The sequence below is a fragment of the Sprattus sprattus genome (assembly GCF_963457725.1).
Source record: "Sprattus sprattus genome assembly, chromosome: 11".
Classification (NCBI taxonomy): Eukaryota; Metazoa; Chordata; class Actinopteri; order Clupeiformes; family Clupeidae; genus Sprattus; species Sprattus sprattus.
The window spans coordinates 24022160-24048184 of NC_137909.1; the positions used below are offsets into that span (position 1 = coordinate 24022160).

The 26025-nt window shown below is 46.0% G+C and overlaps 1 protein-coding gene across 1 annotated transcript; it reads right to left on the reverse strand.

Annotated features, from left to right (window-relative positions):
* ell2 (elongation factor for RNA polymerase II 2) lies at positions 1-25560 on the reverse strand (the record flags this gene model as incomplete). The annotated part of the gene is made up of 12 exons (XM_080848149.1): positions 1-1333; positions 2222-2266; positions 2707-2878; positions 6065-6128; positions 6701-7652; positions 7803-7872; positions 8735-8859; positions 12647-12906; positions 16042-16205; positions 17426-17547; positions 18799-18846; positions 25387-25560. The coding sequence occupies 12 exons, from the start codon at positions 25558-25560 to the stop codon at positions 1217-1219; spliced, it is 2313 nt and encodes a 770-aa protein (XP_080704275.1). The 3' UTR covers positions 1-1216.
* Between the last annotated feature and the right edge of the window lie 465 nt (positions 25561-26025).

A 26025-nucleotide genomic window follows, 5' to 3' on the forward strand; every position in this document is an offset into this window, starting at 1 on the left:
TGACCATTCCTGTGCCAAACATTCCCCTTCTCCATTCCCACATAAATCCATATTCTATCCATTGAATTCATCATTCAGACTGGCTGGTTCATACACTCAAGACACATACACAGACAGACACGTACAGAAACACGACATCGCTTACGAATGTGTGTGTGACCCATTGTCGGGTTGTAGTAGTTCCTCCGCAAGGGCCTGGTGAGCAGGAGTCAGGCGAGTGTAAACACGAACACACACACACGCACGCACGCACACAGCGTAAGGCACAGCTCGCCTTCCTCCCGTCACTTGCTCTTCCCACACACACACACCCTCCCAACCCCTCACCAGGCCTAAATACTGATGCAGCTTCCTGCCGGCATCTAATGTCTGGGGTCATGGTTCAAGAAGCCACCTGTGCTGGGGCATAATGGGTTCCTGATAAACACCCCACCCCCCCACAGACACACGCACGCACGCACGCACACACACACACACACACACACACTCAGTTGCATACCCTCTCCTGTGCAAAAGGCTTCAGGAAGTCCCCTAATCAGGTAAGGCCTGCAGGTATTGCATTGCTCTGAGGAAAGAAATGATTCTGAAAAGGAGATGCGCTCGACACATGAGTCACATGGCAAACTCCTCCGTTATAGCCTTCCTTCTCCTCTTTGCTCCGAAAACAAAAAATAAATACATCTCTTTCCTCCGTCCTTCTCTCAAAATACAGGTAGCTACAGATAGAATATATTCTTTTTTTTTTTGCTTTCCGAAAAAAATAAGTTTAATTTTTTTTTCATATAGGTTCTTTTTTTTTCTTGTATAGTCCTTCAAGAGATTTCAAGATCCACCGCCTCTCCCTTCTCTATGATTATGACATCACAGGGGCGTTCCTCCTCTGTTGCCATGGTAACAGTACCTTGGGAGGAGGCTGAGAAAGAGAAAGGAGGAAGAGGATTGGGGGGCGGGGGGTGGGGAGGTGCATCACAGACCAAAAGGGAGGCAGGAGAGGAGTGTGAGGTGGTGGGGCAGGGAGTGGATGTTTGGGGGGCAAGGGGGGGGGGGGGTTGGCTTGGCTTTGCAGATTAAGGAAGAAAGGGAGTTCTCTTCAGCTCCTCCATATCTCCCCACCTCTCTCCCCCCCACAAATGAGGGTGATGGCCTCCTGGTTTTGTGGTCCTCTAGCACCCCCCCTCTTCAGCCCCCCCAACCTCCCCGCCACCTGTCCTGGACATTAGCGCCAGGACTGGGCCCGCCGCTGGTCGAAGTCTGCGATGAGACGCTTGATGTGCGCCAGCTTGTTGTGCAGGTACTCGCAGCGCTGCTTCTCCTCATAGTAGTTTGGGTTGTGCTGGGGGAGACAACCAGAGGCAGGCGTTAACAACCACAGTCACATCATAACACTCCCTCAGCACACTTTAAGAAACCTGACGAGATGGCAGAAAGGAATTTCTTAAGTCGTCCCCCCCGCCCCCCGATTCTCAAACACACACAGTAACAATTTCTGTTAAACTGTCTCACAATTTAACCTGCAAAAACGTTCCATCGAGGGACGCTCACCTCCTTCACATGACAGCTAAGCAAGCCCTTTGCAGGAGGAAGAAGTGTGTGCTAGTCTGTCTAATCTGCTGCTGGAAGAATGTTGTGCAGAGCCTTAAGCTAGTGTTACCAAAACATACACAAAAAAGAAAGCAAAAAACGTCCCACGGTTCTATTGTGCTGCGTTTATACTATGTACTCTATGTAGTTGTGTATGATTCTGGATGCTAAAAATTAGCAATTTTGTATACTTAAGTCACGCCGCCCACCACCCGGGCTGCACAGACTGTCTCTCAAACACAGTATGCAAATAACAGAAGGCTAAGCACACTGATGCCCAATGTGAGGGATGCTGAGCTTGTAGACTAGAACACATCTAGAAGGCGTGGCATATGAACGCTTATTGTGCCTGAAGAGACTACACATGAGTTCATTGTGGCTGAAGATACGACACGAGCACATTATGACGTGCCTGAAGAGACGACACATGAGCTCATTGTGACGTGCCTGAAGAGACGACACATATGCGCTCATTGTGACTGAAGAGACGACGCATATGAGCTCATTGTGACGTGTCTGGAGAGACAACACATGAGCTCATTGTTTCATACCTGAAGATAAGTCACATACAAGCTCATTTCGACGTGATTGGAGAGATGACACATGAGCTTGTTGCAACATGACTGGAGAGAACACTCACCTGTTTCATCTTTTTGTACTCCTGCAGCACCTCCTCATGCACCTCCTGCATGGGGTCATAAAAGCAGGACACAGTGAGACCCAACAGACCCACACAAATATAACCAACACCACTCACACTACCCTCAATAGTCACTCAAAATGCAATTTAATTCAAAATGTACAAGTCTTTTTCCATGTTTCGAAGCAGGTTAATTAATGAATCAAAGCACAGGGACAGGAATGAACATCGCTTCACACTGAACATATGTATGGCGGTCCTAACACCCTTTAACTATAAAGGTCTGGCATCATAGGGGAGCTTCTCAATGCCTGAGAGTCCCATTCACTTGCTCAAGTCACAGATGTATTGGCACAAGTACCAGACCCTGAGGCTTGCCAGGGTTGTCTGTGCCAGTCCAGTGGCACTAACCAAACACTACTACACCACTAGAACAGAAAGTGGAATCTAGTTCCACCGGTGGCCCTGGTGGCATGTTGGCGCACCTGGTACTCTTTGGATCCGGGCGTGAGGCGGCGGCACTGGGCGTCCAGCTGGGTGAAACGGCGGGTGATGCTCTCCACCCGCGCGTGCAGCACGCGGTACTCTTCGTACTCAGAGTTGAAGTCATCCTTGTAGCCCTGCCTGTGGTCCATAGACACAACTGCTGGGTACTTACTGGAGGGGGGGGGGGGGGGGGGGAGAGAGAAGAGTTGTGTTATTACAGCACAAGATGCCTCCTGTGCCCTGTACTGTGAGTATATATATATACACAGTGGTGGCCAAAATTATTAGAACACCTTACAGATCTGAGAATATTGACCTTTTTTTTGTCTCCAAAACATTATTTAATTTCATAATGTAAATGGAACATGCAGATGGTTGTTCTGAGCACAACAAATATCAGATGAAGTGATTCCTACTGTTTTTATCCACTTTTAACTCTAATATTTGGTACGCCCACCTTTGGCAGCAATTACAGCAGCACATCTCTCTGGCATAGAGTCAATATATTTATTGAGAACTTCAACACTAATGTTATCCGATGCCTTTTGCAACTCAAGCCAAAGGCTTTCCTTTGAATGTACAATAGATCTGTCCAGTTTATTTTCCAACTCGCCCCAAATTTGCTTGATGGGTTTGAGGTTTGGACTTTGAGGGGGCCGGTCCATAATTTTCAATGTTCCAGAAGATTCCTTCTGTCACAGGTCGTACTGGCAATAGTTACAAGAATGTTTAGGGTCATTGTCCTCTTGGAAAATAAATCCAGGCCCATTAACACCACTCCCAGAAGGTACTCCATGCCTCACCAGAATGTTATGGGCCAGGGGACAGATGTCATGATGCCATCAATTTCGCCAAAGTCATCTGTTCCTAAGGATTAAATGGCACCCCACACCATAATACAACCCCTTCCTTGTTTAACTGTTGGCCAGAGACACTCATTCTTATATCTCTCCCCCCGACTTTGTTAAACATACACTCTTCGCTTGTTGCCAAACTATTCAAACCTGGACTCATCAGTCCACAAGACTTTATACCAATCTTTCTTTGTCCATTTCTTGCGTTCTTTTGCAAATTTCAGGCGTTTCACTCTATTCTTCTCTTTCAGTAATGTTTCTGTGCTGCTATTCTGCCAAAAAGTTATTTTTCTCACAGCTTCCGACGCACAGTTCTTGGGAACACTATTGAACCATTAGTCATTGTGGTGTTGATCTCGTCACCAATTCTCGTGAAGTCTTTCTTCTGTCCTTAAGACTGAGAAATCTTCACACAGTTTATTTTTTTAGCCTCTCCCCTTTCGGTTCTGGTGGCATGGCGGTCTAAAGTGTATTTTACAGTGCTTGGACTGTATGTCAAGTCCTTGGCTATGCGGCGGTAACTACAGCCAGCATCAAAAAGTGCCTTTATTCAAACCCGTTGCTCACTCATTAGCTAATTCTTCACCTTAGCCATGTTCAAAGAGCAACATTTGCTTCAAGACTGCCTCTAGAGGCTTTGAATCTATACCAATTGGTGGTGTGGCCTCAGTGACAAAACCCTTATGTTACCAATCACTTAATGCGGAAGATAGGCCTTGTACATTCAAAAGAATCACCAAGCTGTGTCCTGAGACTCTTGCATCACCATCAATTCACAGAAGAAGACAAATTACTTGTTTAATCATTGTCAGGTGTGGTCGTGGTTGAAGGAACATGATTGTGTGACATTGACAGTGAAATAGGCCTAGTTTGTTTTTGTACGGAAATTTACCAAAATCTGCTTATGATAGCTCTATTCTATGGTTTATAGAGCATAATGATGACTTTGTAGGTATTTCATTAGTTTTAAGGGTATTTTAATGGCCAATTCAACAAAAACAACTGAAACCTCTTAAGTATGCCTAGTGTTCAGATAATTTTGGCCACCACTGTATATAGAACTACGGTTTGTCCTGTAAAACTCTGGTGACTGAGGGTACCGGTTCTTGAAGAGCCTGCAACTCTCTCTCTCTCTCTTTCTCTCTCTCTCTCACATATATATATATATATATATTGCACTGTTTGTGTGTATGTTTGTTTGTATATGTGTGTGGGTGGCCGTTTATTGAACTTTAGAACCTGCTGTCTAACAAAGTCTAAAGAGAGGAGCCTGATAGACTGAAATCTCTTAGAGCTGCTTAACCGTCACACTCGTCTGAGGTTTCTTAACCTTCAAAGTTCAGGTGACTGTTTAACCTGCAATAACTCAACAGTAACAATCTCTGTTAAACTGTCAAACAATTCAACCTGCAATAACTTTCCATCGAGGAATGCCCAACCCCTTTCACATGACAGCTAAGCCCTTTGCAGGAGGAAGAGACGTTTAATCTGCTGATGGAATGTCGTGCATAGCCTAAAGCTAGTGTCACCAAAACATACACAATAAAGAAAGCATAAAAACACACAACTTCCCACGGTTCGATTGTGCTGCGTTTATACCATGTACTCTATGTAGTTGTGTATGATTCTGGATGCTAAAGATTTGCATGCAGCCGCAGTAGGTGATGGCGTTCCTCTCATTAGTATGCCCTGTGCGCCCGAATGCTAGCCACCACATTGAGATTCGTCATCACTAGGTAAAGGGCCTATGAACATCTCAAGCCTGCCTGCGTGTGTGTGTGTGTGTGTGTGTGTGTGTATGAACATTTCATAGCCTGCGTGTGTGTGTGTGTGTGTGTGTGTGTGTGTTTGTGTGTGTGTGTGCCTATGAACAGTTCATAGCCTGCGTGTGTGTGTGTGTGTGTGTGTGTGCCTATGAACATTTCATAGCCTGCGTGTGTGTGTGTGTGTGTGCCTATGAACATCTCATAGCCTGCGTGTGCGTGTGTGTGTGTGTGCCCATGAACATCTCATAGCCTGCGTGTGTGTGTGTGTGTGTCTATGAACATCTCATAGCCTGCGTGTGTGTGTGTGTGTGTGTGTGTGTGTGTGTACATTTCATAGCCTGCGTGTGTGTGTGTGTGTGTGTGTGTGTGTGTGTTTGTGTGTGTGTGTGCCTATGAACATTTCATAGCCTGCGTGTGTGTGTGTGTGTGCCTATGAACATTTCATAGCCTGCGTGTGTGTGTGTGTGTGTGCCTATGAACATCTCATAGCCTGCGTGTGCGTGTGTGTGTGTGTGCCCATGAACATCTCATAGCCTGCGTGTGTGTGTGTGTGTGTCTATGAACATCTCATAGCCTGCGCGTGTGTGTGTGTGTGTGTGTGTGTGTGTGTGCCTATGAACATCTCATAGCCTGCGTGTGTGTGCCTATGAACATCACAGCCTGCGTGTGTGTGTGCGTGTGTACTACGAGTTTTTTTCTCTGCAAGAATGGTGAAGGAGGACTGGAAGTGTACTTACGTGATGTAGTCTGGTGCGAGTGCACTGGAGACCTCTGTGGAGTGGACAGTCCTGTCTTTCCCATCTGAGAGCACACACACACACACACACACACAGACATTAGGACATCATGCGTATACATGTACACACACACACACACACACACACACACACACACCATGCGTATACATGTACACACGCACAGGCGCACACACACAAACATGCTCATACATGTTTGCAGTGCTATGCAGAAGAGCCCTGATAAAAGGAAAACAGACAAGCACCGCCTGGCAGTGCACACTGGAATGCACACACACACAGACACACACACACACACACAGCAGATTTGTGGTGATAATGAGAAAGCAGAGCGGTCCAGATGGCTGCAAGGAGAGGTGCTGGAGTGCGACTCCCATCAGATGCAGGCAGGTGAGGGTGAGCCCTGACACAGGAGGGGGGCTGCTATTCAAAGTCTGCTAGATAAGAGCTTGGCAATTACAGGGCACTGCACTAGCCAGGGACACAGTCCACACACACACACATAATAGTTCCACATACAGTGCACACATCAACTGAACATACAACATGTACGCAAACACACCTCAAAAACAGGGTAACATTCACCACGCACACCACAGAAATTGATCACACACACACCTTCGCATTCAGAGAGGGGACTCCTGTGGGCTGGTGTATGCTGCTGCTTCTCCTCCGCCCGGCGCCTCTTCCTGGGCCTCTCCTCCTCTGTGGTCACCACGACAGTGGCTGCTGGCACGGCTGGTTTCTCCTGCTTCGGCACTTCTATCCTCCGGTCCCGTTCCCTGTCCTGCTCCTTGTCCTGCTCTTTGTCTTTGTCTTTGTCGCGCTCCTTGTCCCGCTCCTTGTCCTTGTCGCGCTCCTTGTCTTTGTCGCGCTCCTTGACCTTGTCACGCTCCTTGACCTTGGATTCCTTGTCCTTGCTGCGGTCCTTGACCTTGTCGGCCTCCTTTTCGGCCTCCTTGTCCTTGTCGCGCTCTTTGTCCTTGTCGCGCTCCTTGTCCTTGTCCCTGTTGCGCTCCTTGTCCTTGCTGCGCTCCTTGTCTTTGTGCTTCTTCGACTTCTTCTTGGGCTTCTTGCTGCTACTGCTGCTGACGCCGCTGTCGGGGGAGGCGCGTGCGCTTGGGTGCAAGGCGTGGGTGGCTCCAGGAGGAGGGAGCACATGGCCGTGGGAGGGCCTGGCGGGGGGGCTGGGCGAGAGGCCACAGGGCGGTGGGCCGTACCGGTCGGCTGCAGCCTCCCCGCAGGTGGAGCTCTGGTCTAAGGGCAGGTCCTGCGAGCCACGGCCCTCGGGCGTGCTGGGGGAGTTGGAGGTGGAGCCGGATGGAGGGGGGCGGGAGGATGAGGAGGAGGGGGCTGGGCCCGGACAGGCAGCCGAGGGGGGAGGGGGTGGAGGGGCTGTGCTGGAGCGACGATCTGAAGAGGAGGAGGAGGAGGAAGAGAGGGAGTAAGAGAGGGAGGGGGGAGGAGGTGGAGGGGCGGCAGGGGCAGCAGGGGCTCGGGCGGAGAGGTGGGAGATGCGCGGCTTCTTGGGCATCAGAGGGTCGATGAAGTCACCCTCCGGCTGGCGTTTCTGTTGGGTCGGGAGGAAATGGACAGATATTTTATGAGTGAGGGTGAGATGGTTAGATCAGAGAACAGCATATGCTACCCTTGGGACAAAGTAGTGTGTGTGTGTGTGTGTGTGTGTGTGTGTGTGTGTGTGTGTGTGTGTGTTTCTCACCGATGGGGAGGTGGGGACTGCCTCCTTTGGCGGACTGCTGGATGGCAGAATCTCCTGGATAATACCCTTCCTGTAAACAAGAGCAGTCTTTCAGCAGTGACAAAAATTACAACCACACTTTTTTTTCTTCTTTTTGCAAAGGTCATGCATATTTCCACCCCAAAAAAAGGAAAGCACCAACAAAAACACAAGCCATGGCTTTTGCATAGAAGAAGATTAGTTTCATATTCCAGTCGAGGCTTCCTGAAGGGAAATCTCTCAGTCAGCCCACACTGAAACAGCGCCCTATAGGACTGGCAAACGGAGAGAACACTGACGGACCAAACTGGCTTAACAACCGAAGAACCCACAGTAATAAGAACATAATTTCAGCTGATAAGGGCGCAGCGAGGACACAGGGTTCTTATGACACTTTGTGGCGTTGATATTCTCATTTCTGCCACTCAACAGGCTTGCTCAGCCCTGATAACGAGGAGCGTGAGACTAAGATGGCGTCTCAGAATCAGATAGAGGGACTTGCTTTGACAAATCGGGAGCTGGGGGATGAGGAGCCTTGTGTGACTTGCATCTCCGTCAGACAGTGAGAAAAGTGCTCAGGCTAGCCCATATCTGGCACCACACACACACACACACACACACCAATTAGTCTCCCAATGAGAGCACCCAACTAAGCCCTTGTAGAGTGAGCAGCTGGCTTGGGTGGGTTGATGCTGGGCTGGACTATGAGTGTCTACACAATGGCTCTGTGGGATCAACAGTCTTGAGTTACCGTGGAAAAAGAACTGTGGGTCCACCATGCTGAAATCCTCTCCAGGTGTGCTTAGGTGTGTATTACCTGTGGTTGTGGGTGTTGTCTTGCCCTTCTGTTAAGTCACATATGTCAGTGTGTATTTATAGTTGTTGAAGTGGTGCGTGCGTGCATGTGTGTTTACCGGGTCAGAAGCCTGTCCACTTCCGTACGGTCGTCTTCAGAGTAGCCGGGCCAGTCCCTTTGCACATCGCGGAAGATGAAGTCCTTCAGAGCGTACGCGTTATCCTTGGGGTTTAGGTTGGCCACCTGTCACAAAACACACACATGCAAAACGTCATGATTCAGGCAAGACCTTTCGCTTTCAGCCACTACAGGAAGGACATACTGTATAGCAGCTGTTATAACATCAATTTCAGGCATGCATGGATGCAAACACCCACACACACACACACACACACACCAAGTGTGAAAATGTACAGGACAGGTTTCCCTCTGGCACAGTGAGACCCCCCCTGGCTTATCCTGGCAGCACTCCTTATTATCAACACACTTAAAGGTGCAGTTAGCTCCAATACAGGTGAAAAACACAGAGGAGGTTGTCGGTGTCTGCTTGACAGGTGGGTGACAGTTTTGCCATGTTTCACAGAACCAATGGGTCAGTATTGATTAGTACTTCTTGCTAATGTTTGTGAAGGCTAATCCAAGACCGGCTAGCCTCTAAGGTGGAAGGAGTCACATTTGTGTGCCGGTAACATTTAATTACTTGGTCCACTTGCAGACAGGTTGCCAGAGCTAGACAGCGACACAACTCCTCTGAATGTTAGCGTCACAGCTGCAACTGTAGAGACAGCTTGCTAACTCACAAACTAGCTTATCTGAGTTACATTACATGCCATGTCGTCGTTTGCTCCGCATCATAGTATTTTCCACATGCAATGTTTGCAAAGGGTTTTATAGCCACAAAGACCTTAAAATACAAGTTTGCTAGCACGGTGGGATTATTTGGATTGAAGCATACATCGAAATGCTATGCTAGGAAACGTTACCTTACTTGCGATCTTAGGTGATACAAACCTACGGTCCTCTAAACTAGCCTAACTCTAGCTAGTTCTGAACTTTGTTGCGTTTTGGACGCTGTACTTGTGCGCTTGCATGGCGTTTGATGATTTGCATTACAATGTTTTGTTTCAACTATGAGACATCCACTTCCTCCTCATAAGAGGCTGGAACATTAGACCATTGGGCAGCGGAAACTCTGGATTCCGCAGTATTTCTCTCTTAACTGGTCCAGTTCTTAGGGTGGTTGCTTAGCGATAAGCATCCATGAATGGGGGTGGGGGGATTGGAGAGGGGTGTAGTGTTCAAATATTAACAAGCTGACACTTCCTTTAACAGTCTTTTCGACACACAGCTCTGATGTGCCAGCTGTCTGGGTGCCTCCCAGTACCTTATGGTCACAACACTAGCATTACCATAACGAGTCAGCAGCAAGCAAAGCTCCAAAAACAGGGTGGGACAGGAACACACCCAGCAGACAGACACAGACACACACACCACACACACACACACTCTCTGCAGAAAGTCCCACAATTTTCACAGACATTCAGAAAAGTTACGGGACATCCAAATGCTAACCAAGTAGATGCTTCTAAAATTCCATGTCAATATCCCCTATGTCAATATGAAGATGTTATGCAACATATTATAGCAGAAAAAACACACACACACACACGAAGAGGGAAGAAAAAAAAAGGACTAAAAATAGAAGCAGAGTGCTAGCAAGGGGAGGGCTATCGAGTTACCCCCTCCAATCCGTCCACGGTTTCAAATTCTCCCCTCCTTCCAACCACCCTTTCCCAAACAAGGAAGGAAAACAAAATAAAACGACGGCTCATTTGTCACTCACAGACACACACCCCCATAGTGGTCACACACACACACACACACACACACACAGGTCACAATCAGGCCGAGTATGGAACGTAATGATCGCCTTCGTCAAAATATAACTAATTAAACCACATCCGTTTGTCCAGAGCCCAAAATCGGCTCTTCTAAACAGACATATTTTGCAAAACACACAGACTTGAACGCAAACCCTGGAATCAAACTCATTGCATAATACTGTAAAAGATATGCAGAGGAACTTGTGTCGGTGGATCAAATTCCAGCTTCTACCCAGATTAGTTGACTGCAACCATGCATTGTCACCGAGCCCTTGCACGGAAAAAGTATTGCCATGGTGTTCACTGGGGACTGTTTGAGAGTGTGCCTCAGTTTTGCAGCTTCTAGACCTTCCATACTCGGCCTCACTATGCACGTGTGAGGGCTGTGGTTCCATACAGTTGGAACGGGCAGCTTTGCTAAATTAAGGGCACACAAGGTCCCCAAACCAAACTTGGCCACACAAATCCCCGAACAAGCCAGCATTGTACTCTCAACCACACACACACACACACACACGCGCACGAGACTTTAAAGTACATTAGCAACATTCCCCAAACCATGTGCACTATGTTTGTGTGTATTTCAACCCCCCCTTCCCCCTGCAGACTGCCTAGGCAAGATCTAAATGTAATGGAGCTCAGAGCAGTTTAATGTATAGCTCTTAACTCATCCCGTGGCTTTAATTAGAAGTGAATGCACGTCTGTGTATCCCCAAGCCTGTGCTGTGCTGCAGGGACTCAAACTCCAGCCTTTGAAATCAAACACACCCAAAAACACACACACTTTCACTTGTTCACGGCTTCATATGTGGTGATTAGCTTAACAAATCGCCTCTAGGAGAGCTGTGAGGTGTATGTGGAGGAAGGTAACCCTCTCAGTGAGAGACAGACAGAGACAGAGAGACTGCAGAACAGCACAGACCTGATTAACAGCACCCCTCCTCATACAAGTGTTTGCCCTCGAGGCCTTACTAGCACACACTGCATGCCGCGACACAGCAAGACTTGGCTACATTGGCCATCAACATGTTCCCCCTTGTGATTATCCAGTAAGCAACATTTGATGAAGTTATGTCGCAATGCAAGTCATGTGTGAATGCTTTTGACAGCTAGCTGCGCAGGGAGCTGTCAACAGCAGGACTGCCTCCACCACACTCAAAACAGACTGCTTGAACAGCCTGTTTGTGCTATAGCCATAGAAAGACCTATGTTTATGGTTTGTGTATGCGGCTAGCCAGTCAGACAGACAGACATATTACTCTCACTGACTGCTCCAATACAGATATAATGTACTCAATAGGACCAATAAGAAGCTCATCATTGACAACGGCATAGACACACAGCCTAGGAGCCTCCCGTTGCACGCATGCACACTTTTTTCTTTTTTAATCTCCATTTAAAAAAAAAAAATTAAGATTTGTTTTTGGGCTTTTTGCCTTTATTCAGATAGGACAGTGGTTTGGACAGGAAACGAGATGGAGAGAAGAGGTGGGGAGTGGGATCGGAAAAATGACAGTGGGTCGGTTTCGAACCTGTGTCCCTGTGGGCGTTCATGCCCGTGTATGGTCGGGGCTACTGCTTGCACCACAGTGCCCCCCTCCTCTCCATTTCTGACAGCCCTCACCATTCCCCCTACAGCACACACTCCTGCCACCTCGTCTGGTACTCTCCCTCCCTCCACCCGTTCTTAAGTCCCTCGAACACACCATGCCTCCTCCACTCAATCCTCTTGCTTATGTAGGAGTAGTCCCACCATAGACTACAATACCCACAATTCTCTTATCACCTTAACTTTCTTATCTACATTTCATTGAGACACTCAAGTCCTTTTGCTTATGTTACCATTTCTCATCCCATCCACTACACTCCACTATTTAAACACTCAAAACTCACCTTTTCAACCTCGCCTACACCTCCTAATCCCCTGCTCCCTCCCCTCCACTATAAGACTCATATGTTTCAGCTTCTATTTCTAAAATGTTCTGCTTGTTTGTATTGTTTGATCTTTTGTCTTTTATATTTTACTGTTGCCTTGTTTTGCTCGTCTTCACACTTGTCAAGCGACTTTAGGTATTTAGAAAAGCGCTATAAAAAAAAAAATGAATTATTATAAAAAAATGAATTATTCCTCCCTTCCCCCGGCTCACCTGCTGCAGGGTGCTGCCCAGCGAGCTGCGGTCCTTCTGGCTGACCCCGTCCCTCTGGAGGCGTGCAAGCACCTCCAGCTTCTTGTAGGGGCGCAGAGCCAGCAGGTGGATCACGCGGTCCCGGTACGGGCGCTGCGCCACCGGGTTGTTGGTGAGGCACCTGCGGATGGTGCTGGCCGGGTTGATGGGCGTTGAGCGCTTGCGCTCGGGCACCGGGTCCGGGGCTGAAGGTGCCGACTTGCGCATCTGAACGGTTTTACCTGGTGGAGAGGATAACAGACAGGAAGGTGTTTGTGAGGGGTGGAAGTGCATGTTTTAGTGTGCATGAACAAACCTATGCATTTGATGACATTTTAAAACAGGTGTAATTAAATAAACAAAGCCTTGCTAAAGCCCTAGCCAGTGTGAGTGACACACACACACACACACAAAGAGAGTGTGTGTGTGTGTGTGTGTGGGATAGAAAAAAAAGTGTACGCATGGGCTATGTGTTTGTGTGTTGTGCATTGTTGATGAGGGGGATCTGGAAAAGCCCTTTGAAGACTTCCTAGGAGCAAGAAGCCATGTCTGCCAAGCACAGAGCTAAGCTGGTTATTTAAGACACCTGAAGAGACACCGCTGACGAGGCTCGGTTGGTTTCCAAGAGCGTGCAGGTGTGCATTACAGCCAAGCCTCGGCAGCTGCCCTCCTATTTGTTTTCAACCAGTACGCCTCAAATGACTAGGGTCACCGAGAACAGCGAAAAGCCTGCTTGCAGCTAAAATGGAGAAACTTCACCGCTCTCCTTCCGTCTCTACCAACCTCTGAGCTAGTTATCAAACAGAGTGATGGTTCTTTGTCGCCTCGCTAACACTGGGGCTTAGTTAGCATACCTCAGCGTTCACTTCACCCCTTATGAAATTCATACGCGCTTTACCAGATAAAGGACACACAAAAACAGATATTCCTCGCTGTGATAGGTGCTGACTCATTACAAGACACACACACACAGTTTCTGCTGTCTCAATGCCCAGAAAGCGTGTGAATCTTTGCGTCACAGCATAAGCGCATTAGTGCATGTGACATAACACAGCTCCAAGGCGTTTGGACATTTACAGATAAGTTGCTTCCTAGCCTCCCTCTCTCTCTCTTTCTGGCGTCTCTTTAAACAGCTCTTCCGAGCTGCCCTCGGAGCGGTCCGGTGAGGAAATCTGCACGTTTCCGCACACAGCACTCACGTTAACGGCTACGAAATCCAATATTTCAAAAGCTAGAACGTCCCGAGCGGTCTATTTACTGATTATCTAATTCATGCAGAGTGTGTTAGTATGTATGTGTGTGCACACAAGCACATTCCAGATGGAGGACAGCTTTTTACTTTTTCTCCGTTTGGGAGTAATTCTGGTACATAGCACAAGCCCAGGCCTGTCCCCAACCACTTCTCTCTCCCTCTCGTTCTCAATTTTTTCTCACGTTCAACACTCCACCCTCACCTCCCCCCCCCCCCCACCCCTCACAGGCTGCTGCTTCATGCAAGCCCCAAGAGGGAGAAACCGATTATGGGATGAGTAACTGACTTTTCGTTTGCAGAGAGACACTAAGACTGCAGTGGTGTGTCTGTGTGTGTGTGTGTGCGCACAAACTCCCAGGTGTTGAGACTGAAACTGTATAAAGAGCAGCTGTGCCGTCAGGGAACCACCACACGCATCTAGTGAGCACCAGAGGAGAGAAAATAAATGAGAAAAAGAGAGAGCGAGAGAGAGAGAGAGAGAGAGAGAGAGAGAGAGAGAGAGAGAGAGAGAGAGAGAGAGAGAGAGAGAGAGAGAGAGAGAGAGAGAGAGAGAGAGAGAGAGAGAGAGAGAGAGAGAGAGAGAGAGAGAGAGAGAGAGAGAGAGAGAGAGAGAGAGAGAGAGGGAGACAGACAGACAGACAGAGAGAAAGACAGAGACAAACAGACGGACACAGACAGACAGATGGGCGATTACATTCTTTTGTAAGAACAGGGTCTTCACTCAGAGGCACGGCCATGTGGGAGAGACGGCGCCGGCGCCACCACCACACAGAGCATTTTAACGCGAGGTGATCTACTGGCTATTTATGTTTATGGCCTCTGCTCTGACCCACACACAAATTACCGCTTAGTCGAGTCCCGGCTGCCTGGCACTTCTTACACACACACACACACACACACACACACACACACACACACACACACACACACACACACACACACACACACACACACACAGAGAGAACCCACTAAAAATACCTCTAACAGGTGAGCCAAGCAGGCACATAACACACACCGGAAAAGATACCCCTGCTTTGCAAAACAACAGCAGAGGCCTGTGACGGATAACCCACTGTGCAACTCTCTCAGTTTCATCCACCATGACTATCTCTCATTCTCCTTCACTCTGTCTCAACGATCTCTGAGCAGAGAGGCAGGAGGGGAGGGTTGGTCAGACAGACAGACAGACAGACAGACAGACAGAGAGAGAGAGAGAGAGAGAGAGAAAAAGAGAGAGAGAGGGAGAGACAGAGACACAGAGCGAGCACAAGAAAAGATAAACAGGAGAGATCACTTCAGTTTAATGGGATTAACTTCTCACTCTCGCTGACCTTAATCTCACAGACCAATCTCAGCCATACACCTGAATACCCAGCATGGTACGTTCAAATGGAGAGGTGTGTGTGTGTGTGTGTGTTGACTCACTACTGTCTACATGCCAACAATTACCACAGATTAACCTCTCTACTGCATTGACGGATTTACAGATACCACATGTTTGCTAACGTTCAGTTCCAGGGCTGCTGACTGCGGGCCGCTGAAGAATGACCGTCAGAAACAGCGAGCCCTCAGCCCAGCGGAGAGAGATAAAGCATGTGTGTGTGTGTGTGTACGTTTAACTGGGGCTGAGACACAGCCAGCTGCAGTACTGCGACGGCCAGGGCGGTGCAAACCAACCCCGGGCAGGGCTGCAGGAACTGCATGGGAGTAGCCGACCAGGGGCAGAGAGATATGACTGAACAAAGTAGCCAAGTAGCCCGTTTCTGTCTGTCTGACTGACACAACCTCAACCAACCAGGGGCAGAGAAATATGACTGAACAAAGTAGCCCGTTTCTGTCTGTCTGACTGACACAACCTCAACCAACCAGGGGGCAGAGAGACTGAGAGTGTGTGTAGTTGAGGTCGTGTCAGTCGGTCAGACAGAAACAGGCTACTTGGTTCAGTGATCTCACTCCCATCACCACTCAAGTGACTTCAGTGCTACAGTGCAACAGAAGTATGAAAAAGAAACTTGTGCTGTGTTTAAATGTTGTGATCTTCTATAATGCATGGGTATGCCTGCCTCTGTGTGTGTGTGTGTGTGTGTGTGTGTGTGTGTGTGTGTGTGTGTTTTGGGTCTGGTACCTCTGAACTGACCACCGGGCTTGATGACCTTGGTGCTCTTCTTGCGCGAGTCCTCCTCGACCTGTGTCATGCGCTCGCGGGTCACCTGATAGGAATCGCTGGTCGCGCACACCGTGATCTTGTCCTGTATCGTGCCCAGAGATGCCAGGTGAGGCGTGCCAGCACTGCAGCGTGGGTGGACAGACAAGCAAACATGCCAATGAGTCAACACACATATGCAAACAATAAGTCAATGTGTATATATAGAGAACTATGAATTAACTTCAATAACCTGTATCTTTATCACACATGCAAACAATAAGTCAATGTGAATATAGAGAACTAGGAATAAACTTCATTGACCTGTATCTTCCATCTGTTACAAGCGCTTTAAATAAAGTATGAATAGAAATGCCCATTGAGCGTATTTCATGATTCCGACCACCTTTGGAGCTGGTTAAAAATGGGCGCTGATGACGCTTGTGTGCGCTCACGTCATGTCTACCATAGCGCTGTTGTTTTGAATGACTAATGACAACATGTGCATGAAAACAGCAACTGGGTGGTGTTTATTTTTAGACAGGAAGTACTTCATCGGCCTTGTAACCTGCTCACGGGGAGCCCTGTCATGCCGTGACAGTGACAAAATCACTGAGATCACCAGGTGTGGCACCAAAACATGGGTGATGAATAAAAAAAACAATATAACAATATATCAATAATATTTTAAACATAAATTTCAACCTGAAATAGCCCAGATGACCAAAGGAGACCACATGTCAAAAGCCATGACTGAGCAGGGCATCTGTACCTGTAGCCATAGTATCGAGTCATTCCCTACCCCTTCAGATGTGTGTGTGTGTGGCTTCAGAGTCACTCCCCCGCAAAGTGCCTCCGAGTGGTTAACCACTGGAAACGGATGACCATTTCCCCATGCGGGTCAGATCAGATATTTATCTTGCAACATGGCCTTTATACGCTTTTAAGACGGCCATCTGTGCGTTTCTTTCTCATCCACACCGCCCAACCGTTCCGAATTATGAGATGCACACATCTGATGTGGCAGACAGCCACCAGCCAAAGGCGAGCGTCACAAACACACATGACTCAGGGACATTCTTTGTTGTCGGCATCACTACATTTTCCAGTATATTGCTTAATCATAGCCTGGGTGTGGACAGGTGTGTGGGTGGTGTGTTGATCACATGTGTGCAGGATTCTGGACAGCCTTCTGGTTAGGTTTGTATAGTGCAGATGTGTGGGTTTTAGTCTAGGGTGTGTGTGTTCAGTTCAGGTGTGCTGCAATGGTGATGGAGCACAGGTATGTTGAAGGTGAGGCTGGTGCGTGTGTGTGTGTGCGCGCGCGTGTGCGTGTGCGTGTGCGTGTGCGTGTGCGCCCTCATACCTGGACATGTACTGGGAGATGCACTCGAAGCTGCCCTGAGGGTTGTCCTTGCCAACATTTGACAGGTAGAAATCAAAGTTATGAGCGCCGTCTGGAGCGTCCGTCCGTGGAATCTTGATACGCTGGAAGAACAACACAGTTGGTCATAAACCAGCAGGACACACAGACACACAATACACCCATAACACTACAGCCAATTTTGCATTCATACCCTTCGGACTGGAAAGGAAATAGTGTACAGTTACAGAGACGGCAGGTGTGCATTCGTGATCGAACAGGATGGGCATCTACTGTATGTAGTGCTTTTGTATGTGTGCTTGTGTTTGTATTCATATATGGTGCTTGTTTGAGTATGTGTATAAGGCCATAGGGGAGGTGCTAGTGTAGAGGGTTATGTATATTTGCGGTCATATGCGTGGTGGCTGTTATTGTTTGTGAGGGTCTTCCAACCTATCTGATTGCCAAAGTATTTATAGCTGTTCCTGGGTTGAACTCATCCTGTGGTTCAAAGAGCAGCCAACCACTTTCACAGGAGTGTGTGTGTGTGTGTGTGTGTGTGTGTGTGTGGGGGGGGGGGGGGGTCGGGAGTTAACCCACAGGACACCATAAATAGCTCCTCCTCTCAGTTAACACATGCTACTCCATTACACTTGCAGACCTCAACATATGGCTCCAAACACAAGCCTGTGATGCAGACAAGTTATTTGGCTGACAGGTTATCTACAGAAGTGGCCGCAATAGACAAGAAACATGCAATAAACCCCAACTTCCTTCTCACGACTATGAGCCCAGCTAATACTGGCAAGCCTTCTGTTGCTTCTGTTTTTTAGCGTTTCTCAGAACGGAGTTGGATTCCATCATCATGCTTCCGCCGTCATTCTAGTAGGAAACAGTATGGCGCCCACATGAGAAATCAGCTGGCCTCTGGTAAGACCTCTTCAGTGGGGAGAGAAGGGCTAGTGTGTGTGTGTGTGTGTGTGTGTGTGTACACACACATATATGGTGGTAGGGTTAGAATGACTCAGCTTATGTTCCCTGCAGTAGAAGGCTGAGTCCAGGCCCCCCACCCCCAACCTGGGGAGACTAGCACTGAGTGTGCCAATATTTGACCTGAGGCTGCAGTGAGCTGATAAAGACACACACTGGAGTGACTTAGTAACCTGCCCACCAACAGGGCTGTCAAAGTAGAGGAGACACACACACACACACACACACACACACACACACACACACACACACACACACACACACCCCCCTATGGGGGAGCCTTGAGAATTCCCATCAGCTTACTGGAAAAGCCCTGGGAGAAAGTGTTTCTCAATAACGCTCCCATTGTACTCGCGCAGGTGAAGAGTTAACAGTAAGTGACTCACCCCTTGAAGTCCCTGGAAATGTATGGTTGGCTGCGAGGACGGTACATTCTGGAAAAATAAAATAGAAGGATAGCATGAGAAATTGAGTGCAGGATAAATGCTATTATTTATTTATTTATTTAATTTTTTGAAGAGCAGGACAACTTTGGGGCTTAGTTCAGAGAACGAGTTGACTTGACATTTGAAATAATGGGGAAGAGGTGTAGATCAGGTGAAGCAACAATCGTGAGGTGTAAATCAGCCAACGCTTGAGCTGACCAATGGTAGTGAGTGACAGTGACAAGCTTTCAGTGACATTCAGAAATCAGTCAGTCAGTCAGTCATCCCTGGTCATGAGCTATGCCTCCCTTTGAGACAGCTCATCTATACGATCTCTGTAAAGGCAATACTTGGCTTCAGGTGAACAAGCAGGCTACATACTAGCCACGCACCGATAAGTGAGAGTTGGAGAAAAAGGCTTGTAGAACTGGCTTTGACAGAGCTCCTCCCTACACACACACACACACACACACACACACACACACACAGAAGATAGCAGCGCAACTGGGAGCTCCATGTCCAGACAGCATACTAACGAATGTCAGCAGACAAACGAGGCCAATGCAGCGAAACCTGTGTGTGTGTGTGTATAATTGTGAGAGATGGGCCAGCTAATGTAATAAACATCACATTATGAAATGTATCTTTTTATAAAATGCAAGGCCTTGAGTGGATTCCCTTAAGTCCTGACAGTAGAGAGCAGCTTCAAAGCATTCCACTGTGATGAAGATAAGTTTCACACAACTGTCTCAAGTTAAATCCCTGGAGGAATCTGAGACCGTTTAAACCTCCAAGCAGGTGAGTTCACCACCGTCTCTCCAGCTTGTTATGCGCTTGAGGCGTAGCCTGCTGCCACCTGTGCACTTACCTGTATCATAACACAGAAGCAGGCGGAGACATCCAATAGCCAATCAGACAACACCAAACTGTGACAGAGGTGTGAGCGGGTGGCAAGTTATGCCCACACATATATTGTTGATCATGCATTCCCTCTCTGGGCCCACCTCGTCTCATTGCCAGATAGATTAACAATGATTAACAGGGAGAGCAGGGCGTGAGGTGGGGGGACTGGGGATAGAGGGTGCACTCAAACACAGCATTGTAAACACTACTGTACACACACACACACACACACACTGCAGGGACCAGTGCCAAGCTCATACACACAGGTAGTTACAAACCTTCAAGTGTAGCAGCATAGGAGAATGCTCATTATTCACAAGCACAAAGCAGACTAAAAACACAGACACAATAATCAAGTTGCTATACACAAGAACGACTAGAGATATACACATAACAACAACAAACTTTAGTGATGGCTCTGAAAGATCAAACTTAAGTCATCAACTGTACAAAACAGGCTACTGTTGGTCAATGAGATGTCTTATGACATCAAATGCAGTGCAAACAAATGGTTGATTCTTCCTTCTATGGTAATATGGCAAAACTATAGACAAGCTTCCTGTTAAGTGTGCATTCAGCTGCAACACAGGTTGTTGAAACAACATGCATGCTCAAGAGATAGCAACCAGCATATCTTGTAGTGTAGCATGCCTGAGACATTGAGACTACATATCCAACAACAGATCAGCTACAATTTGAATAATGAGAGCTGCCGTTTGACAACTTTCAGACAACTCCCTTCACTTCAAAGTGTGCAGTATGCCAAGAGTAAGGCAAATAATGAATCTGAAGATGATGCCAAAACTTTCATGATATACAGCCATGTGAAGGACAGTAAGTAGACCCATCGTTCCCCACTAGCTGTTCAAGCTATGCAGCTCTATGGTCCAGGACAGACTACCCTGCCAAAATGTTTAAGTTAACCTTTAACAGCACCACATCTGCGACTAGATCACCTAAAGGACAGCAGTGAGCATTCTAGCAAGTATTTATTCAGTGCCAACTTCGTTGATGATGGTGTTTGCAAGAATTCAGTATGCTTTTTAGACAGTTAGCTTGCTAGTTTTAGACCGAAACATCTTGCTGCTGCTTTAAGGCAGTCACTGAATTAGCCTAGCTTAAAACTTGCTGCATCAGTCCAGCACAAAAACACTGCACATGCTTATCTGTATGTAAAGCTATATAGTTAAGAGTGACATCTAAAGAGTCAGCCTGACAAGGCAAGGAAAAAAATGACAAAGAAGGTTCCCCCCTTTCAGAGGCCAATAAGTGCAAGGTGGACACAGTTTACCTCCTGTTCAATCCTAGTAAGGGTCGTGTGACTGCAAGGGACATGATTGTGAACAAATTATTTTCCTTTCTCATATTCAGACTTCAGACTCTCAAGGAGTGGAGAAAAATCCATGAGGCATTCTCCAGCTTACTGTGGTCCAGCCAATGGCTGTAGAGAGAGATGGACAGTGTGTCGTCTCTAAAAAGTGAAGCAACCGCAGTTCTACTGACCCTGATGGTGGGCCTCTGTACTCTGTGTAACTCCGCCCATCCATGACAAAGAAGCCTCTTTTCCAGGTCACTTTTCTCATCTTTCCATGTCAAACTCAAACAGATAAACCCCCCCCCCCAGATTTTAGTTAATAAAACAATATTCTACTATAATGTAAGGAGGCTGTGATTAACAGCCATCGTTGGAAGAGACCTGTTGCAGTACCCGAATCACACCCGTTCTCGCTCATTACGTGTACTAGGCGAGTTTGCCAGGCAACTTAGCTTAACCTACCATTGTTTTTATCATTTCATGTAACTGTTACTTTTAACAGACCCTTTGTGGAAAGTTCTTCCCCTTTTTTTCCCCTGGTTTGTCTAATGCGTCAATAATGAGTCATCACACACTGCACTTCAGGATCATTCTGCACAAGTAGCTACGATGAATGTGTAGCGTTAGCCAATGACAGAGTAGAGATCATGATGCACTTATATTGCCTCAAGCGCAAACACTGGTTCAAAATTTGACAAAATGGCGGAGGGATTTTGGCTTAATTTCTATAGAACGGAAGGGCATGGAACCCTGTCCTCCACCTCTATTGACGGGTCCAACAAATTATGACCACACAGACAAGTGGCTCCAAAAGTGTGGAAAATGTTTTAAACAAGCGCTCCGATCAAATAAAATAAAATTTTTGGCTGATAAAATTCTTCAATTTAACCAACCGAATGAAATCCAAATCATTCAAATTTAGAAACAATGTTTTTAAAAAAAAATGCTACGCATCCACTGATATGGTGTGTATTAAACGTTAAATTGCAAGTAGTAATGTGATAGTTTCAATAAAAGTTCATTAATATCTATTAGCATTTTCCCGTAGTATCAACATCAAATGCCCATTGCGCTGTACCTTAACCCTGTTTTATATACTCTAGTAGGTAGAAGTAAACCTAGCTAGTAGGTTTCAGTAGCTTTAAGCCAAATGCATGTCTTGTTGCAAGCTCCTTTTACCAAGACCAAGGGGGCCAAGCTGTGTGCACATTCTGCACAAGTATGTTTGCAATAGATCTAGGCTCCCAACTTTGACTATTAAACTCACGCCAGCAAAGACGCCACACAGCAACCACTCTTGAGCTTTTGATTATAAATTAATTCATCCATTTCCTTTCCTCAGCTTGCAGAGCATGCACTGTATGTGTACTGTATACTGTTATTCCTAGGCATCGTATCATTCTTCTGTTTCTTACCGATTTCAGCAAAGAATTCAGCTTGAACTGCTTAACGTAAGAACTTCAAATTATCATTTGTCGATTGAAGTAAATCTATGTTTTAATAAGCTGCCGAACTGAAAAACTAAGCCTTTCTTCTCATTAAGCTTGGCGATGGCAGTGTTAGCTTGCTAACACAGATGAAGCGGTCTCTTGCAAAACACATTTAAAGTTGAAATTAGAAAAAAAAACTACCCTAAACTAGATTTCCTCTACCAGACCCTCCAGGGTGGATTCACATCAGCCTCGAGTTGGCAGGTTGAAGGTGGTACACGACTAAGCCACAGCACCCATCTTCAAACAAAATGGTTGCATTAGGTAGCTAGCCAGCTCAATGAACGGCAGCAGGTCGCTTTGGTCAGACAGGCAACAGAGGGCTACTCCTCATCCACCAAGCCATTTCTTTGACTTAAAGTAACAGTATGCAACAATTATACTTCAAGATTAGGGTGAAGATAAGCAGTTTTACCTTAAAATAACAGCTTGAAAAAAATTGGGGCACTACAATGACTTTTAATAAGGAGAATTGCCTCTGTGCCATTGCCATACCAGGGCCCATAGGCATATAACTGCTAAATGTAAGATTGCCTGACACCGCCCGGCTTTCTACCGTCTTCCAAACTAGTAAGTAGCTTATTTGCCGTCTTGCTTTGTCTAGTGATGTACTTGCTTGATGTTTGACTGTGTTAGGACAGTTGTTGAGTAACTAGTTTGTCATAATGTCAAAGTCAGCACATTTCCAAGAGATTTTGTTAGTTTTAGCTGCTAGCATATCGTTAGCGAATAGCAATTGATCCGGAACGCTTCTTTAATATCTAACTTCCCTTTATCTTCAGTTTCTCTCTTTCACAAGCCCTCACTCTTTAATTAATTGGAACTACCACCTTTTAAAGTGTTCTATTTAATATATGAATGCATTAGCCAATTTGCATACCTTTGTAATCCTATGTATTTGGCTAATACCTTCATTTTATGAACTTATTACAGTGCTTGAGTGCTTTTCCATCTTGTGTACTTGGTTGTTTTTGTAGTCTGAGGCTATCAATCAATCAATCAGTCCATCAATCTACAATATATTTGTGTATTATTCTATTAATCCCACTGCAGTCAAGTGAAGTGCTCTTAGTATAGGCTTAATAAAGTTACATCTCTTTTTGCGCATGCATTAAATATCTTTTAAACTTGCGAGTCTACAATTTTGTATTTGTAAATGTAACTTATTATATCCCAGTCACAGCCCTGATGACATCTTTTACCAACCTCACTCGTCATATTGCTTTATAACTTGTCTCAGTAATCTAATTTTATGTACTTTTACTTTAAGCTAAATCTTCTTTCTCGGAGTATGAATCTTTTCAACTTTTTAAATATTTTACTTCATATTTATTACATACATTTATTACATATACAAATATATATTTTGTTTCGTCAGCACTATGTACATCATGAAATGCATATCTAGTTTAATTTGCTATTCTGCAAAAGTTTCAAACGTCCATGTCGACAAAATCACAGCTGACGTTAAACAGAAAATGTAGTTATATTCAAACTTTTCATGTACTGAATTAATTATAAATGAACCACTAACGTTATCTTGGAACAAGAATATCAGAATATGCCAACTGCTGGACTGTACCCCAAACTGATACTGAACACTTTGTCAAGCTAAGGGTAGGTAGCTAGCTAATGTCAGATAACGGCTGTAATTCTCTAAAGCAGCGAGATGATCAGCTGGCAGGCAACTCTCGCTAGGTCGCCAGCTAACGTTACGATCAAGAAAAACTTCCATGGACAGCCAATTATCACTTTACCATGTCGAAATTCTTCTGTCAGTCTTTAAACATACAATATCCCCTCTCTTGGCGTGCTGGCCAGCGGCCAAATTTTGCAAAATGGCTTACTTTTTGGCACACCGTTGATTAGACAACAGCCAGCTTAATTTAGCACGGTATCAAGCTAGCTAGGGTAACGTTAATCTACCATCACCACAAACACACTTGCCATCTAACCATCCAAACTAGCTACTTACAATGATAGCTAACTTGCGTCGGCTGAACTGAACAGTGACTCTAGAAACGTTAGCTCTACAGCTAACTAGCTCGCTGGCACTGCAGTGAAAGGCACGGCTCTTGTCACTATTTTCACCAGCTGAGACTGTTTTCAAACTAAAGAGAAGGCAATCGATCCGCCATTACTTACATTAATCAATGTTAGTTATCTTGCTGACTTTACCAGGCTAACGACAGTTTAAATCATTAACCGGTTTGTTAATTTCCGATTCGTACTAACGTTGGTGGTCAAACTGCCACGTTGTTAGCTCGTTAAAGTTGCTAATACAATTATTATAATGCCCCGGCTTAAGTTGCAAATGTTAGCAACTTACCTTATACCAAGTATTTAGAGCTAACAGGCTGGCTACACGCCAGAAGAACCCAAACCTGCTAATTTAAGTTCATTGTGTAAAACTCTTTCTGTTAAGGGGCATCTGTCGAATACATTTGACATACGGACAGTAAAACACCATCTTAGCGTTACTGATTTAATCAGAGATAAAGTTACAAGAGAAAATACATGATGGTAATAGCACAAATTCTTATCACAGTGCTGTGTTGGCTTAACGTCTGTGCTGCTGCTTAGCTTTTAAGTGGAACGGTAGGGTGGCTAGTAAATTGTCCCAGTAATTTAATACTCCACTGTATACTTTTCATAAAGATCTTCAATCGATAAGTAATGGTGTCTCTTTTTGAGGTGGTGTTTTATTGTGAAAGAACACTGCTATTCAGCACAAATCAACAAACTGCGTGGCAAACGTCTGTACTCCAGACCAGAAAAACTTCAGAGAAAGTGTAGGTAACAGTTTGCTACTTTGTTGTCGTGCTTTTTCATTTAACTTACCTTACAGTTTTGGTAGTTTTCTAGCGCTCGTATGGCTGTCTCCGTCAGTTTTACGTTCAATACTGTGATTCTGCCCGCATTCCGTCGGCTACAATTCAGTCCGTACCTCCCATCCTCGGAGAGAGCCGCCATCTTTACCAGCCTTCCACCATAGTCCCTCTGACGATTGGGCATATACTGAACAACTCTGCTATGCCGGGACAGTGGAGGGAGGGACTCCCGAAAGGGTTAGTTCTAAAGTTGTGAGTCTGATTGGCCTTGCATTTTTTCTCCTACCTTCCCTTTAAATCCTCTGAAATGAACGGCAACTTTACAGCACAGACCGGTGTACGTACGGTTGAACGCTAAACTAGATAATTACCGGTGTGTGTGTGCTGACAATGCCGCCTGCTTTTTTTGCAGCTTGACAATGCACGTGCTCGTAATAATCAGCTGAGCTGGTATTTACGTCATAGAACATCAGAGAAATCGAATTGAATGTGCATCTGTCCTTATTAGCTCAATGCTAGCAGTATACTGTTACAACTAATAAAATGTAATAATAATGCTAAACTAATGCTAGAATGAACAATGCTAATATTTAATTTACTATGACATTTGAACACATAGTATAAAATAATTTACAGGAAATTGCATAAA